This window comes from Pan paniscus, chromosome 1, assembly GCF_029289425.2.
Source record: "Pan paniscus chromosome 1, NHGRI_mPanPan1-v2.0_pri, whole genome shotgun sequence".
NCBI lineage: Eukaryota > Metazoa > Chordata > Mammalia > Primates > Hominidae > Pan > Pan paniscus.
Window position 1 is genome coordinate 205,590,578 of NC_073249.2, and position 16,393 is coordinate 205,606,970.

Genomic DNA, 16,393 nt, shown 5'->3' on the forward strand with positions numbered 1-16,393 from the left:
GATGAATGTGGGGTGGAGCATGTGGTTGATCTACGGGGTAAAAGGCTGGGGGAGGTAGATGGGCAGGATGTGAAGTCCTGTGAGGAATTGGCCTCCTAGGCACAAAAGGTGAACTGGAACCCAATAGGTCGTGGCCCCCAACCTGGAACTTCTCCTGGGTCTGGGGGTAGGTTGTGGCTCCACCTAGTGTCCTTCGGTGGCAACTGCACCCTGGGCTGTTCACACCCAGCAGCCCAGCAGTCAGGACAGCCCTGCTGTTCCCCAGGTAGGCCCCCTCTGGGCTGGCAGAGCAAGGATAAGGGACAGTGACAGCTGAAAACTAGGCCCTAGGAGAAGCCCCTGAGACACATTCCATCTCTTCACTCCCTGCATGCCCATATTGCCAGCCAGGCCCTGCATGCACAGACAGATGGGTGTTCAAATGCCACTTACCAACTGTGTGACCGAGGAGAGAGCTGAATCTGTGCCTCTGTTGTGGGACTATGGGTGATGGCACAGAGTCCCAGCCCCACCTGTGAGCCTCCCCAGCTGTAGCTGCACCATTGACTGAATTCTGATTCTGGCAGGTCCCCTGCTAGGTGCCTTACCGGTGTAATCTCAGTTGATGGTCACAGTAATAGTTGATGGCCGGGCACAGTGGCTCACACCTGTAATCCCAGCACTTTGGGAGGCCGAGACAGGCGGATCACTTGAGCTCAGGAGTTTGAGATCAGCCTGGCCAAGATGGCAAAACTGGGTTTCTACTAAAAATACAAAAATTAGCCAGGCGTGGTGGCACATGCCTATAGTCCCAGCTGTTTGGGAGGCTCAGGCAGGAGAATGGCTTGAACCCAGGAGGCAGAGGGTGCAGTGAGCTGAGACTGCGCCATTGCATTCCAGCCTGGATGACAGAGAAAGACTCCGTCTCAAAAATAAAAATAAAAAAAGAAGAACCTGCTTGCTAGTGCCGTAACCCAGAGCTAGCACAGCAGAAGCATTCAGTACATAGTGGACATCCCGAGGGCTGCCAGATTAACAAAAACAGCAACAACAAAACCCGGGATGTTTGACTAGCTTTGAATCTCAGATAAAAAAGTTGTATTTTAGTATAAGTATGTCCCACGCAATATTTGGGATATAGAATACTAAAGCATTATCTGTTTATCCGAAATTCCGATTGAACTGTGTGAACTGCATTTTGTCTGGCAACCCTTACCACCCTGCCCGCTGGGAACTCAGTCTTCTGGGGGAGGCAAAGGTCAAAATCAGTTATGGTCAACCAAGCATGACAGGTCATGCTCATAGTGGCCCTGGGCAGTGTGGGGCGGAGGCCAGCAAGGGGGAAATAAATCAGGGTGGCCCTCATGGAGGAGGGATGGGTACTGAGTCTTCAAGAGGGAGGAGGATGGAAGGACATTCCAGATGGAGGGGGCACACGATGAAAGGGATAGAGGTCAGACACAGCAGTTGTGGGGACTCATGGTGACAGTGGGCGAGAGGGGAGGAAAGGCCAGCTCACCACATCTTTGTAGACCTCGGTTAAAAAGTGGGACTGAGGCTGGGCGCGGTGGCTCTGTAATCCCAGCACTTTGGGAGGCTGAGGCGGGCGGATCACGAGGTCAGGAGTTCGAGACCAGCCTGGTCAACATGGTGAAACCCCGTCTCTACTAAAAATACAAAAGATTAGCGGGGCGTGGTGGCGCATGCCTGTAATCCCAGCTACTCAGGAGGCTGAAGCAGAAGAATCGCTTGAACCCGGGAGGCAGAGATTGCAGTGAGCCAAGATCCAGCCACTGCACTCCAGCCTGGGCGACAGAGCTAGACTTCTTCTCAAAAAAAAAAAAAAAAAAAAAAAAAAAATGGGACTGAGGGCAGGGCAGTGCTGGGTGGGACGCCCTCAGGGGCCTCTGAGGGAGGGTGGCTCAGGACTCAGTCCAGGGGGAGCCCCCCGGGCGGCAGCGGGCCGGTGACAGGGCCCTCTCCCGCCCACTCTCCCTGCCGTCCAGGGCTCCCCGGGAGGGGAGGGGGGCGGGTAAGGAGGCCTCGGAGGGGGTGAGGCGCTGAAAGCCCACGGTGGGCGCTGTGTCTCCGCAGGGGAGTGAATGCCCAAACCAAGAACGATGCCACGCCCCTGTACCTGGCGTGCCAGGAGGGCCACCTGGAGGTGACGCAGTACCTGGTGCAGGAATGCGGCGCGGACCCGCACGCGCGCGCCCACGACGGCATGACCCCACCGCACGCCGCGGCGCAGATGGGCCACAGCCCGGTCATCGTGTGGTTGGTGAGCTCCGGGCCCGGGCGGTGCGGAGGGGAGACGGGGCGGAGCCGGTAGGGCGGGGAGTGGAGTGAGCGGGGCCATCAGGAGTGGGGCGGAGGACCGTGGGCGGGGCCTGCAGGGGCCTGGCCCCCATCCCCCGCCCCTCTTTCCCCGCCCCTCCCGCCCAGGTGAGCTGCACCGACGTGAGCCTGTCGGAGCAGGACAAAGACGCCGCCACCGCCATGCACTTCGCGGCGAGCCGCGGCCACACCAAGGTGCTCAGCTGGCTGCTGCTGCACGGCGGGGAGATCTCGGCTGACCTGTGGGGCGGGACCGCGCTGTACGACGCCGCCGAGAACGGGGAGCTAGGGGTCAGCGCGGGCCCGGGGTGGGGGCGCGCGCCCTCTGCTGGCACCGCGCTCTCCGCACGGCCCTGCCCGGGCGCGGGGGTCCCAGCTCATGGCCGCGGCCGGGTCCTCACTGCGTGCCCCCACAGTGCTGCCAGATCCTGGTAGTGAACGGCGCGGAGCTGGAAGTCCGCGACCGCGACGGGTACACGGCCGCTGACCTATCGGACTTCAACGGCCACAGCCACTGCACCCACTACCTGCGCACGGTGGAGAACCTGGTACAATCCCTGCGCTGCTCCTGTCGCATTCTCTCTTCTCGCCCCTCCACCCCAGTGGTGGGTGTCGTCACCCCTTTTACCAAGGAGGAAGCTGAGGTTCAGAGACGTGAAGCCCGCTACCCCACACGACCTGTCAGCCCAGAACCACTGCCTGCTGGGGACTGAGGGAGTAGAGGCACAAAGGTTAACGGAAAGAGGACAGGGAAGAACAGGATCACCCCAAGGGGTAAGGCTGAAGAAATCACAAGACAGGCCCCATTGGGAACAGGCAGGCTCATTCACCTACCCATAGACATTAGCTTGGGTATAACTCACAGCCACCCTCTGCAGAAGAGAGTGTAAGTGTCCTGTTCTACATATGGGTAAAGGGAGTCTGCGGGGCACCAGGATCGCATCACCAGTAAGTGGTAGAGTGGAGAACCTACCTTGATGGCCTGACCAGGAGCCACCTCTCTGCCCTGACCAGGAGCCACCTCTCTGCCCCTGCACCATATATTTGCTGACTTCATGGCTGAGTCATAACTGGAAACCCATGCTACTCTTTTTAAATTATGTTATTATGGCGAGACAGCCATGAAGTGACCTACTGGGACTTGAACTCAGCTGTGGATGTCTCCAAGTGAGGGCTCTGCACCATCTGGTACAATGCCTGCTTTGAGGCAATAGGCAGGGAAGAGAGTGGGCCTCGCAGCCAACCCCAAAAGGATGCGGACCAACTCCATGGGGCAGCCTGGCCATGGAGGGGCTGTGAAATGAGGCCCAGAGGGAAGAAGGCAGATGGTCTGTGCCCTGAGCACCGTCTGTCCATCTGTTGTCCCTGCCAGCACAGGGGGATGGTCCTGGCTCTGGGGGCTGCAGAACACAGCAAGGCCCAGAGGCCAGAGGCTGCAGGCGGGCCTGAGGATGAACTTCCCCCCGAGAAAGAGTCTCTGGAAGAGAATGAATGGCCCAGCAGGTAGTGAGCACTCTGTCACTAGGGTATATAAGCCGGGATGGACACAGGGAAGGACATTTCTGCATCAGTGGTGGGTCCCCATCAGTTAAGAGAGCCTGTGACTCTGTCGAGGGACCATGGGGGGTGGCACCAGAGCCCAGGGCACCTGAGGGCCTGTCTGGATGCAGCTGCTAGTGGTCATAGGACAGCAAACACTATTCATTGGATTCTGACTTAGGCAGGTACCCTGCCGAGTGCCTTAAAGGTGTAATCTCAGTTACTCTTCACAGTACATTAAAAAAATAGTTGGCTGGGTGCAGTGGCTCAGGACAGGCGCGGTGGCTCATGACTGTAATCCCAGCACTTTGGGAGGCCGAGGCGGGCAGATCACGAGGTCAGTAGATCAAGACCATCCTGGCCAACATGGTGAAACCCCGTATCTACTAAAACTACAAAAAAAAAAAAAAAAAATTAGCCAGGTGTGGTAGCACACGCCTGTAGTCCCAGCTACTCGGGAGGCTGAGGCAGGAGAATCGCTTGAACCCAGGAGGCGGAGGTTGCAGTAAGCCAAGACCGCGCCACTGCCCTCCAGCCTGGTGACAGAGCAAGACTCCGTCTAAAAATAAAATAAAATTAAATTAAATTAAAAAGTTGACAGGCCGGGTGTGGTGGCTCATGCCTGCACTTTGAGAAGCTGAGGCGGGTGGATCACCTGAAGTCAGGGTTCGAGACCAGCCTGGTCAACATGATGAAACCCCATCTCTACTAAAAATACAAAAATTAGCTGGGTATGGTGGCGGGTGCCTTTAATTCCAACTACTTGGGAGGCTGAGGCAGGAGAATTGCTTGAACTCAGGAGGTGGAGGTTGCACTGAGCCAAGACCGCGCCACTGTACTCCAGCCTGGGCAACAACAACGAAACTCCGTCTAAAAAAAAAAAAAAAAAAATGACAGTATGGCATTTACTGGGCGCCATGTCGTGGAGCTCAGCAGAGCAAGTAGTGCTGTTACCCCCATTTGCAGATAAAGAAACTTAGGCACAAAAAGCACAGGTGACTCACCCGAAATAGCTAGTAAGTCGGGGAGGGGAAGTTTGAAGCCACAGTCCCAGACTGCAGAGCTGGGTGGCTCAGGCCAGGCGCAGTACACCTGCTGTGGCCCAGCCTCTTATCTGCTGCCTACAGGGGTCAGGGCTTGGTGGCCTCAGCACCCACTGCTGTTGCCCAGGTAAAGAGCACCTTTGGGTGCTGCCCACGCCACCTCCTATGGCTCCCCTGACTCCTGCGGTAGGTAGCGGGGCCTGGTCCCCTGGAATGGGTGGGGTGTATGTGCCCTGGTCCCCTCACTCAAGCAGGCCCAGCTGAGGCAGGGACAGACCCAAGCCACAGAAGACGCTGGCCCAGAAAAGGCAAACACTCCAGCAGAGCCCCTAATTACGGGGCCAATGAGCGCGGCTGCTGAGCCGTTACCTGGTGCCAGGCCTGCCTCTCTCCCAGGGTGCCTGTGACACTTCTTAGGCAGGGAGGGGGCACGGGGCAAGGAGGAGCAGGCCTGGGCAGGAGGCAGCGGAGCAAGCAGGCTTGCCGGCAGCAGGGTCAGCATGGGCAATGTAAGCAGGGCCCCTACCACAGCCCCCTCTGCACCGGGAGGGGACAGGCCTGTGGTCAGACGCACAGACCGGGCGGGGCGGGGGAATGGCAGGCCTGGCAGCCTGAGCTCTGGCTGCCCATCACTGCTCAGCTGGCCATCCAGGCCCTACCCTTACCCCAAGGGCCCCATCAGGAGACAGGCCGGGCTGGTGTTGGGAGTCTGCTCCAGGTCCCAGGTCTGGCAAGGAGAGCTGGCTTGCCAGCCAGGTCACTAGGGATGGGCCTGTGCTGTGCCCCTCCCCATGGAGCCTGTGCCGATCTGTGAGGGAGAAGGCTGATCTCCTGGCAGTTCTCCCCTTGGGATGCGGCTCAAGGCCCCCTCCTCGTCGATCTCTCCACCCTCCTAATCAGGGAGGAGCCAGGGGAGGGAGTTTCCCAGGAACCTTGGTCCTGCTGCCTGGCGGGGCTGGGCTTGAATCTTAACCTGGAGGAACCTGAAAGACCCTCTAGCGATGGGGAAGAGACCCCAGAGAGGGGTGTGGCTTGGCCAAGATCCCACGGCAAAGGCATGGCTGAGTAGGACCCTGGCCTGGAGAGCAACGCATCTTGGGGTGCAGTTGCCTTCATGGCCTCCCTGCCTCCCCTTCAGAGCATGGAGCACTGCGTGCTCTCCCGGGATCCATCCGTGGAGCTGGAGGCGAAGCAGCCGGATTCAGGCATGTCCTCACCCAACACCACGGTGTCGGTCCAGCCTCTGAACTTTGACCTCAGCTCGCCCACCAGCACCCTCTCCAACTACGACTCCTGCTCCTCCAGCCACTCCAGCATCAAGGGCCAGCACCCTCCACGTGGTGAGTGTGCCCAGGAGGAAGAGGGGGAGGGAGAGCAGACTGAAGCCAGACTGCTGGGCTGTGAGGGTTGGCCTTGGGCCAGCCTGCCACAGCCAATATCGGAGACTACTCTCATCACTTGCTTTTAAACATGGGGAGGCGACACCCTTTCTGGCGAGAGACAGATGTCACTCATACTTGTGTGTGCTCATCACAAACATACATGTACATCCACATGTACTCTCCCCACCCACAAAATCCACGTGTGCCGCCCACCATTCATTATTCTTAGCTACTCACACACAAAAGCACACACTTGTACATGTGTACACACAGCATACAGATATGAACACACATACAGAGCCATGCTAATATCTGCACACACCCACCTTACACACAAGCACACAATGCTCTATTTCCATACTACAGATATGCACACACACACACCATGTCCACAGAGCAATGCACACACATTCATCAATACAAAGAAGCATGTGCACAAATGCGTACACACTCAAACATACACAAATTCACAATCGCCTCGGCAGACTGCAGGCTTGTGTGTACACACACCCTGACCATGCCCTGAGCATGGGCGTCCATCCACTTGCAATGCCTGCTTCACGCCGCCAGATGGTGGCCTCCAGACCTGGCAGGGTGCCCTGCAAAGATTGGATGTGGCCATCTGTACTTCCAAGGAGTAGACCCTCCCCTTCCAGGTGACCCTGCCCTCTAGACACACCAAAGCCTCCAGTGCTTCCCCTCCAAACCGGAGTGCCTGGTCTTCCCCCAATAAGTGCTGGGCTGGGGCAGGGCAGGGCCAGGGAGAGGAAGCCCAGCAACGCCAGGGGCCACAACAGGTGTACCAAGTGGTGCCCGGAGCCCACCTTGGCCCTTGGCAAGTTGTTTCCAGGTGGTGGAGAGTCTCAGTCTTGGGGGAAAGCCTGTCTGCATGCTCCCAAATCTGGCCCTTCCTTCTGCCTCCCCAGGGCTTTCCAGCACTAGAGCTGCAGACATACAGAGCTACATGAACATGCTGAACCCAGAGCTGGGCCTGCCTTGGGGCACGATTGGGAAGCCCATACCCCCACCACCCCCACCCAGCTTCCCCCCGCCACCCCCGCCCCCAGGCACCCAACTGCCCCCACCCCCACCTAGCTACCCATCTCCCAAGCCTCCTGTGGGACCACAGGCAGCTGACATCTACATGCAGACCAAGAACAAACTCCGCCACGTGGAGACAGAGGCCCTCAAGAAGGAGGTAGTGAGCCCTCACCCACTGCCTGCCTCCCAGCAGGGGTACTGGGCTGATGGGGGCCAGTCAGGCCAAAGGCCTGGCCTCACTAGTGGGCACAGGGTGGGGGTCCCTGGGCCCATGGCATATTCAAGAGTCAAAGCTCCTGGCGAGTCCCACGAGGGGTCAGGGCTGGACACTGGACTGGGAGGAGAGTAAGAGCAGGTCACTGCGCTCCATGGGAGCTGGGGGATGAAGGACGCAGGTCCAGACAGCTGTTCCTCACCAGGAACTGGGCCTGTGCCACCTCTTGCACAGAGTGGCCGGGTTGTCATGGAGTTGACAGAGAATGCATGGAGACTGCCCCTCCCCAAGCATGCCCCCCCGCCCCCACAGCACCAGGCTCAGTCGGAGAGTGTCACCCAAGGGAGGTGGCTGCCAGGTGGAAGGTGCCAGTGGCATGGCTGTAGAGGTAAGGGCTGGAAGGAGGGAGGGAGGAAGGTGAGCAGGCACTAGCAGGGCTGGGCGCCCACCGGCAGTGGGGGCTAGGAGGAAGTGAAGCTGTGGCTGGTTCCAGTTTAGGGCTTGAGCTCCTGGGGGAAAGGGCCAGGCCTGAGCTGGGAGCCCTGGAGGGAAGCGAGCCTGTGTGGAGAGGATGAGGCCAGGGTGGGTAGGTGAAGTGTGAGGCGCCTAAGGATGTCTGGGGCCTGCAGGCGCCTGGCTGAGGCTCTGGAGCAGGGATTGGGGCAGAGGTCTGGTCTGAGCAATTCCGGGTATCCTTGGCAGGGTGCCCTGGGGAACACTGGCGTTCTGGCCACAGGAACAGAGCAAGGATGGTCTAAGAGGTGAGGGGACAGCCTGAGGTCACAGGTGGCCAGATGTGGTGTGGCGGCTCCCTGGGGTCCTGCTGGAGCCTGGGACCTTGCAGTTCTCTCTTAAGCCCAAGGCAAAGCCACCCCAGGGCCAATTCATACAAGGTGACTCAGGTCACAAGGCCAGTGGGCAAGGGAGGCATGGGAGGGACACCAAACCTGCAGGCCAGTTCCAGTAGCTGCCCTCTTCACGCCACCTTAGACCAAGCTCCCACAGTGGCTTTCCCCTTTCATCTCTGGGAGGCAGAGGGGGCCGGGTGGGTAGAGCTGCAGGGGCCCTGGAATCGTTGAGCTCCCGGCGCAGACTGTGGGCCCCGCCCAAATCCACAGGACAGGTGGCCCAGCCAGTGCCCCCTCTCCACCGCTGAGCCCAAGTGCCAGGTCTGTGAGGTCACCTCCTGGCTGTGCGAGCCCCCTCCCGGCTGTGTGCGTCCCTCCCGGCTGTGTGTGCCCCTCCCGGCTGTGTGTGCCCCTCCCGGCTGTGTGCGTCCCTCCCGGCTGTGTGCGTCCCTCCCGGCTGTGTGCGTGCTGGGCCGCAGACGCCAGGGCCCAGGCCGGGAAGCTCTACAAAGGGCTCTTTGTGTCGCCGCGGCGCCTCCCGCGCGGGTGCCTGACCGCAGGTGGGAGCAGGGTCGTGGCGTCGGAGCCTCCGGGCTGCAGGGGGCGCGGAGCCGGCGGGCTGGCCCAGAAAACGAATCCTGCGGTGTCGCGTTTCCTGCAACGTGAGCCAGGTCGGGCGGGGTGAAGGGTCTGAGGCCACCGCAGGGACGCATGGGCTGGAGACTGGGGCAGGGGACAGCCCCCACCCGGTCACTCAGTCTTTGGCCCGGCCGCCTCACTCTCCCTCACTGAGCTGGGCCTAGTTGGGGGCAGCTGCGACGGGGCGGGAAGCCGCGCTGTCACCCGACCCCGCCTTACGGCCCCTGAAATCCGAGGCTTGAGCGCGGGTGTCGGTGTCGCTTTCGTGGATGGCGATGGTTTCCAGATGCAGGAGGGAAACGGTGGGGACGCGACCCGGAGCCGGCAGCCAAATATGAGAGGCCCCCTCTGCCCACGGTCAGCCCTCTCTCCTCTCGGGCGGGGATGAAGGTGGGGGCTCAGCTCCCAGCTTAGGGAGAGGCGCAGGGGGCGGGGTCACATCTGGCCGGGGGCGGGTGCAGAGCCGCGGCCAGGTGTGGCAGAGTAGTTGGCGCCCCCGTGGCATCCGCGACGGCTGGGGGGGTTCGGCCTGGGATTGGCGGGCCCCGGGTGATGTCAGGCCGTCGGAGCCCATAGGCTGGCCGTGCGCGGGCGTCTGTAACCTGAGAGGAAGTATCAGGTAAAGCAGGTGTCGGGTCCTGCCGCCCCCGCCGCCAGGTGCACAGCAGGACCACCAGCACCGTGGCAGGTTGGAGCAGCCCCTAGACGGACAAGCGGGGTCCGGGGCAAGCCGGAGCCTCGGAGAGCACAGGCTCTGGAGGGGGCTCCCTCCGGCCCGGGACCCCCGAAAAACAGGGCTCCGCGGAGCCCTGGGGACCCGCAGTTCTTCTGACAGCCGAGAGCGGAGTACGGCCGAGGGCCTAGTGAAGGCTAAGCTGGGAGGTGCCCCTTCTCTAGCTCCCCCTGGCGTCGGGGCTGGGCCACCCCGCCCCTGGGCCCGCCCCTTCTGGCCTCGGTGGGGGACCCTGTGCCCCTTGGCCGGTGCCCAGAACCCCTCCCTGTAAGGCGGGCGGAGCCTGCCCTTCCACCGAGGCCCCCATGAACCTCGCCCGCTGCCCACCGTGAGAACAGGGGGTCTAGGAAGTCGGCTGCTGCACCCCCCGACGGCCGCTGGCCGCGAGTTCCCAGGAGGTGAAGAGCTGGGTGGGGAGGCGTGGGGGGCGCCTACCGGGCAGTTGCCCGAGCCCCACCGGTCACTGTCTTCCCGCACCCAAGCTCCTGCGACGGCCACGACGGGCTACGGAGGCAGGACTCCAGCCGCAAGCCCCGCGCTTTCAGCAAGCAGCCCAGCACGGGGGACTACTACCGGCAGCTGGGCCGCTGCCCCGGCGAGACGCTGGTCGCACGCCCGGGCATGGCGCACAGCGAGGAGGTGCGTGCCCGCCAGCCCGCGCCCGCCGGCTGCCCGCGCCTCGGCCCTGCCGCCCGCGGCTCACTCGAAGGCCCCTCCGCTCCCCCGCAGGCGGCGCAGCCGTCGCGGATGCTACGTGGGCGCCAACTACTCTTCCACACCTGACCGCGGCTCTGCACGCGCCCCCGCCCAGATGTGACCCAGACCCCTCAGCCTCTCCCTAAGCTGGGAGGTAAGCCCCCACCTTCATCCCCGCAGGCGGAACTCCCTGGGAACCACGTGCCTAACGGTTGCGCCGCGGACCCCAAGGCGTCCAGGGAGCAGCAGCGGCTGCTGCTGCTGCCGCCGCCGCCGCCGCCGCCGCCCCTGCCCGAGGCCGCGAGTTCGCCGCCGCCGGTCCCGCCTCTGCCCCTCGAGGGCGCTGGCCCTGGCTGCGGGCAGCGCCGCTCCTCCTCGCCCACCGGCAGTGAGTAGGGGCAGGTTGAGGGGTGGGGGGCGGTGCTAGCCCTGAAAGGGGAGGGAAATCTAGACACCGCCCCCTCCCCAGCTGTCACTGCCCGGGTCCTTCCTCTTCTACATGGTCTTCCGGCCACCCCTACCCCATTGAGTACTTGACCCTAAGAGAGGGCTCTGGGTTGCTTGAGGTCCTGCCAAAGCAGGACCGGGCTGCACAGCCTGGGGCAAGTCCCTTCCCCAATCTGGGCCTGCCTCCCACCCTCTAGCTGTGTGGCCTGGACAAGTCCCCTCCCCTCTCTGGGCCTGCCTCCCACGGGCTAGAAAGGGCCTTCCAGCTCTGGCGCTGGTGTTTCCCATGAGCTGGTGCTGGTGTTTCTGATGAGCTGGTACTGGAGGGACACTTGAAGTCGAACCAGCTTCAGAGAGGCCCCGCAGCTGGCCACCCTGCCCCCTGCCCCTGTCTATCCTGAGCCTCTCTTCCTCTCTCCACGTCTTTCTCTTGTCTTTCCAAGCAGCACAGACCTGAAGCCTTCTTAGATATGCCAGGAACTCTTCCTAGCCAGTTCCTGCCAGGGGCCCTGGGCCAGCCAGAGCCTGGCTATGGGGGCAAAGCTGTGACCCACCATGTTTCCCCCTCCCTCCCCGGTGACTTCCTTAGGCATCCTTTTTTAAGAGCTAGACTGGCGCAGGATTCCTGGGCTTCTTTTCTGTAGGGTGGGACTGTGTCCCCCTGCCAGGACACCTAGAAGGCCCAGGACAGGGTGCCTAGATGTGGTGCTCCCATCCCAGCCTGGCTGGGGTGCCTTCCTCACCCAGCCACTCAGGGCAGAGATCATGTTTAGTGGCACCCCTCAAAGCTTCATCTCCCTGACTAGGAGTGCAGAGCAGAGCTTGTCCCCCTATGGTTCCTATGGAGCCCCAGCTCCTGCAGACCAGAGCCCATGGAAGCATGTCCAGCACCTGCCGAGCCTCCTTCTCCTTCCCTCCACAGTCTGCAGCAGGGCTGAAGCTAAGGGCAGAGAAAAATATACTCTGGGCTTCCCCAGACACCCCCACCCAGCACAGCCAGGGCTGGGTGCCCTACCCCAACCCAGTGCCAAGGTGGAGGCCCTTGCTGGGGGCTAGAGCCACTGGTGGCCCTGCCCTGCCCAGCCCTCAGGGGCACCAGCCAAACCAGGAACTCAATGGACCACCCTCATGGGGCCCCAGAGCAGCCTGAGCCAGGGTCAGATGGGCAGAAATGCTCCTCCTCTCTTCTCCACTTCCCCCCTCCTGCTCTCCCTGGCCCGCTCCCTGTCCCCTGCTATCCCAGTCTCATCCTGGCCCCCTTTCCCTCCTAACTCCGCTGTCACTTCTCTCCTCTTGGTCCCTAGAAGTGAGAGTCCTGAGGCACAGGAAGAGTGAGTAGCTGCGTGCGCGGCTCCTGGCTGAGGCTGAGGCGCGGGGTGGGGGGAAGAGGCAGGAAAAGCAAGGGAGGAGGGGCCCAGCCTTGAGGAAAGGGCAGGGGCAGGGGCTGGCAGGCGAGAGAACCTCGATGCATGGGTGGGGCCTTGCACCTCATACCTACCCTCATACCCACATATGCACCCAAGCATTCTGCGCCTGGCTGATGGTTTTGCCTAAATAAATGAGTAAGCTACACCAATTTTCCCTTTCTCCTACTCTTCTCCTCCCGGTGACTGCACTCTGGGATCCCCAGCCTGGGAATCCAAGAGCTGTCGGCCCATTTTATTCCTCCCTCCCAGACCTGACCCCTTCGTCGGGGCTCAAGAGAACTCTCTCTCCAAATCTCCATTTGCCTCCTCCGGCTAAGCCAGAAAATGCACCCTCTGCCCTGGGTGTTTGCATATTACCTGCCTGCCCTTCTTCCTGGGTGCCTCCCGTGGCCTTAGTAAGGGCTCTGCTTTCCCCTAGAGCTGAGCCGTGCTTTGCCATAAATGTGCTCCCGGCTTGCAACCAATGTGTCTGCTTGTGCGTCTGTCTGTGGGTGTGGTGGCGAGGGAGGGGAGCAGGTGGTACTGGCACTCTGGGGTCCGGACTCTGTATGTCCATGGAGGCCCCAATTGACTCAGTTCAAGGGTCACTGAGGCTTTGCTGATGTAGGGAGAGGGCCAAAGGGAGGCTCCACCCAGCCAGGCTGAGCCAGGAAACCTGGGACAAAAGTCCGGTGGCTGATTCCAGGTAGTGTTTTGGAGCTGGGCAGTCAGTGGCTGGGCAGGAATATATGCCCAAGAGCCACCATGAACTCCCAGGGGTCTCCAGGCAGGGGCCCTCCATCCCGTGAGTAGGGTGGGGGAGGATGGTGGGGTTGCCACAGTCGGGGAACCAAGGGCCTGCCTCTGGGGGCCCTGAAAGCTGCCTGCGGGACCTGGGATCTGGAGAGCTGCCCGCTGGCCCTGAGGATGGGCACCCATCCAATCTTGGCTTGGGAAGGGGGCTGCAGAGGGGCGGGTGAGGGGTGGCAGGGATGCAGCCCCACCCTGGCCAGTGCCTCATCTCCTGCCTCCGCACAGGCACCAAGTCTTTCAACATGATGTTCCCGATGGGCGACAACTCGGAGCTACTGGCTGAGATTAAGGCAGGCAAGAGCATGAAGCCGATGCCGCAGAGCAAGGGGCTGACCACAGTGTTCTCAGGCAGCGGGCAGCCGGCCTTCCAGGTAGGCGGGCCCAGCAGGAGCCTGCGACCCGGCTTCCCCGGCCCTAGGCCACCAGGCGCTCAGCCCCACCGCTTTTCCCTGCAGCCCAATTCGCCGCTGCCGTCTGTGTCACCTGCACCGTCACCAGTCCGGAGCCCCACACCGCCAGCTGCGGGGTTTCAGCCGCTGCTCAACGGAAGCTTGGTTCCGGTGCCGCCCACTACTCCTGAGCTGGGGGTGCAGCTGGACGTGGAGGCGCTCATCCCCACGCACGATGAGCAGGGCCGTCCCAAGCCCGAGTGGAAGCGCCAGGTGATGGTGGACAAGATGCAGCTGAAGATGTAGGAGGAGGAGCAGAGGTGGAAAGTGGGTGGGGCGGGGTGCCCAGGGAGCCCTGGGGTCTGCATCTGGATGCACAGCCCATCCCCCACGCCACCCCCAACACCAACCTCGGGACCTCCTATTTTCCTTCTTTCTTTCTTTTTCTTTTTTTCTTTTTCGTGAGACAGAGTCTTGCTCTGTCGCCCAGGCTGGAGTGCAGTGGCGCGATCTCGGCTCACTGCAATCTTTGTCTCCTGGGTTCAAATGATTCTCCTGCCTCAGCCTCTCAGGTAGCTGGGATTACAGGCGCATGCCACCACGCCCAGCTAATTTTTTTGTATTTTTATTAGAGACGGGGTTTCACCATGTTGGCCAGGGCTGGGATTACAGGCATGAGCCACCGTGCCCGGCCATTTTCCTTAGGGAAAGCAGGGTGGCACGACCCCTTTTGGGGCTTGTCCCAGTCTCCACACACACCCCCAGCAGCTTGTCCTTGGAAGTGAGACAGCAGCCTTTCTCAGACTCTCCTTCACCTGCCCAGCACCTGGGATCTGGTTAAAAGGCCTGTTCGGATTCAGGAGGTCTGGGCAGGGCTGAGGTTCTGCATTTCTAGCCAGCTCCTGGGTGAGGCTGCTGATGATGCTGGTCCAAGGACCACACTGAGTAGCCAAGAGAGCTTTGGTCTCAGTCTTAGGGACCTGGGCTCCATTGCTGCGCTGCCGCCTCCCAGCTGCCGATACTGAGCCTCGTCCAGCCTCAGTTTCCTTCTCTGTAAGGTGGGCTGATCAGCACCAGCTGGCAGGATGAGTTGCCTTCCATTCATCCAACAACTATTCCCCGAATGCCATTTATTTTTATTTTTATTTTTTTTTTTTTATTTTTTTGAGACAGGGTCTCACTCTGTCACTGAGGCTGGAGTACAGTGGTGCGATCTTGACTCACTGCAACCTCCACCTCCTGGGTTCAAGTGATTCTCCCGTCTCAGCCTCCCGAGTAGCTGGGACTACAGATGCCTGCCAACCATGCCCGGCTAATTTTTGTATTCTTAGTAGAGATGGGGTTTCACCATGTTGGCCAGGCTGGTCTCAAACTCCTGGCTTCAAGTGATCTGCCCGCCTCGGCCTCCCAAAGTGCTGGGATTACAGGCGTGAGCCACCACGCCTGGCCCCCGAGTGCCATTTATGTGCCCCACACGCTTGTAGCCTCTGGGGATTCATGGTGAACATATCAAGGCCTGCTCTAAGGTGGCTGCGGACATGTGTGCGAGTCACCAAGCACACAAAATGGGGCAGTGTGAGAGAGTGGGTGGCAGTGGAGAGAAGTATCTGGGCTGATGCAACACAGCCAGCTGCAATGGGGAATGCAGGGGACTGGGGCAGCCCTAACCGGCCACCTTATATGTGGGCTGGGGGGTGTGTTAGGGAAGGAGGAGGTGATGTCTAAGGTGACACTTGGAAGACGAGTGAGCGGTGGCCAGGAGGAGAGGGGGCTGAAGAGCCGCAGGTGGGACAGGGCAGTCTGGAAGTGAGAGTGGATGTGGCCCTGACTGTCCTGGAGGAAGGGGGTCGCTGAGCTGGAGAGACCTCAGTGGGGGCCAGGTTACCAAGACCTGGCCAGAGGCCCAGAAGAGAACGGACTTTCTCCTGGAGCACTGGGGAGCCGGGTGCGGGGAGTGTTAAGCAAGGAAGAGGCTGCTTCCTATTTGTGTGTGGGGAGTGGATCCCATAGGGTCAAGATGAATCAGGGACCTCTGTGGAGGCAATGGCAGGCCCAGGGGGGAAAACTGGACATCAGAGGTGGAGAAAAGTGATCAAATGAGAATATTACGGTGCCCAGCTGTCCAGCAGGACGAAGGGAGGGGAAGGGTGGGCAGCTCAGTGGAAGCTGCAGCTGCAGCCTCTTTAAGAGCGGAGTGGCCTCTCATTCTGCACATAAAACATTGACCACAGGGAGCGGAAGGCTTGGGCCACAGGGGAGCTGGAGAAGGGGTCATGAGTCTGGGAGGAGAGGCCTCACAATAGCCGCCCTCGGATGGGTTGGGGCGGGCCACCGCACCTCTCAGCTTCAAGGCCTTTCGCAAGTTCCTTGGGTGGTGTAATGAGCGAACAAGCCAGGCATGGAGACCCCGTCTGCTGGCCTGTTCTTGCCGCCGCAGCAGCGACCAGCAACCGGCCGTGCCCCCCGCCAGCGACCAAAGTGGACACTGCCCAGAGCCTGGAGCGGCGGCTCAGGCCGAAGCCTCACCCCAGCGTCACCCCCCGCCGGCCAGACGCGGTCCCTCCCTGCAGACGTAGCCCCGCGGAGCCATTACACCACCCAGAACATGCAAAAGGTTCCTGGTGCCACGGCGGGAGCTGAGCCAGAGGGAGACGCGCCTCCCTCCCCTCTCTTGTCTTTCCCGCCTTAGCTGACGGCCGCCAGCTCCTGCTGCTACCCCCGCGAGGGCTGGAGGTACTCCCACGAGCACAACGCCATCCTCTGGCCCTTTGGCGAGCTCATGACCGAGGCCGACATCCCCCTCATCGAGCAGCAATCGAGAACCTGCAGGTGCTGCACAAGGCGCAGAAGCTGTAGGCGCGCCTGGAGCAACTGGAGCTGGAGCTGA

General features: G+C 61.1%; 1 protein-coding gene across 1 annotated transcript in view; it reads left to right on the forward strand.

The window, feature by feature from the left end:
* LOC100976949 (espin-like) overlaps window positions 1-16,393 on the forward strand; it is a 32,157-nt gene extending 15,764 nt beyond the window's left edge. The window contains 13 exon segments of the mRNA XM_063606635.1: window positions 2,074-2,260; window positions 2,425-2,607; window positions 2,733-2,864; window positions 6,037-6,238; window positions 7,207-7,481; window positions 7,922-7,923; window positions 10,238-10,394; window positions 10,632-10,839; window positions 12,203-12,229; window positions 13,343-13,488; window positions 13,573-13,833; window positions 15,944-16,120; window positions 16,196-16,393. Coding sequence (XP_063462705.1) covers window positions 2,074-2,260; window positions 2,425-2,607; window positions 2,733-2,864; window positions 6,037-6,238; window positions 7,207-7,481; window positions 7,922-7,923; window positions 10,238-10,394; window positions 10,632-10,839; window positions 12,203-12,229; window positions 13,343-13,488; window positions 13,573-13,833; window positions 15,944-16,120; window positions 16,196-16,393 — 2,155 coding nt within the window.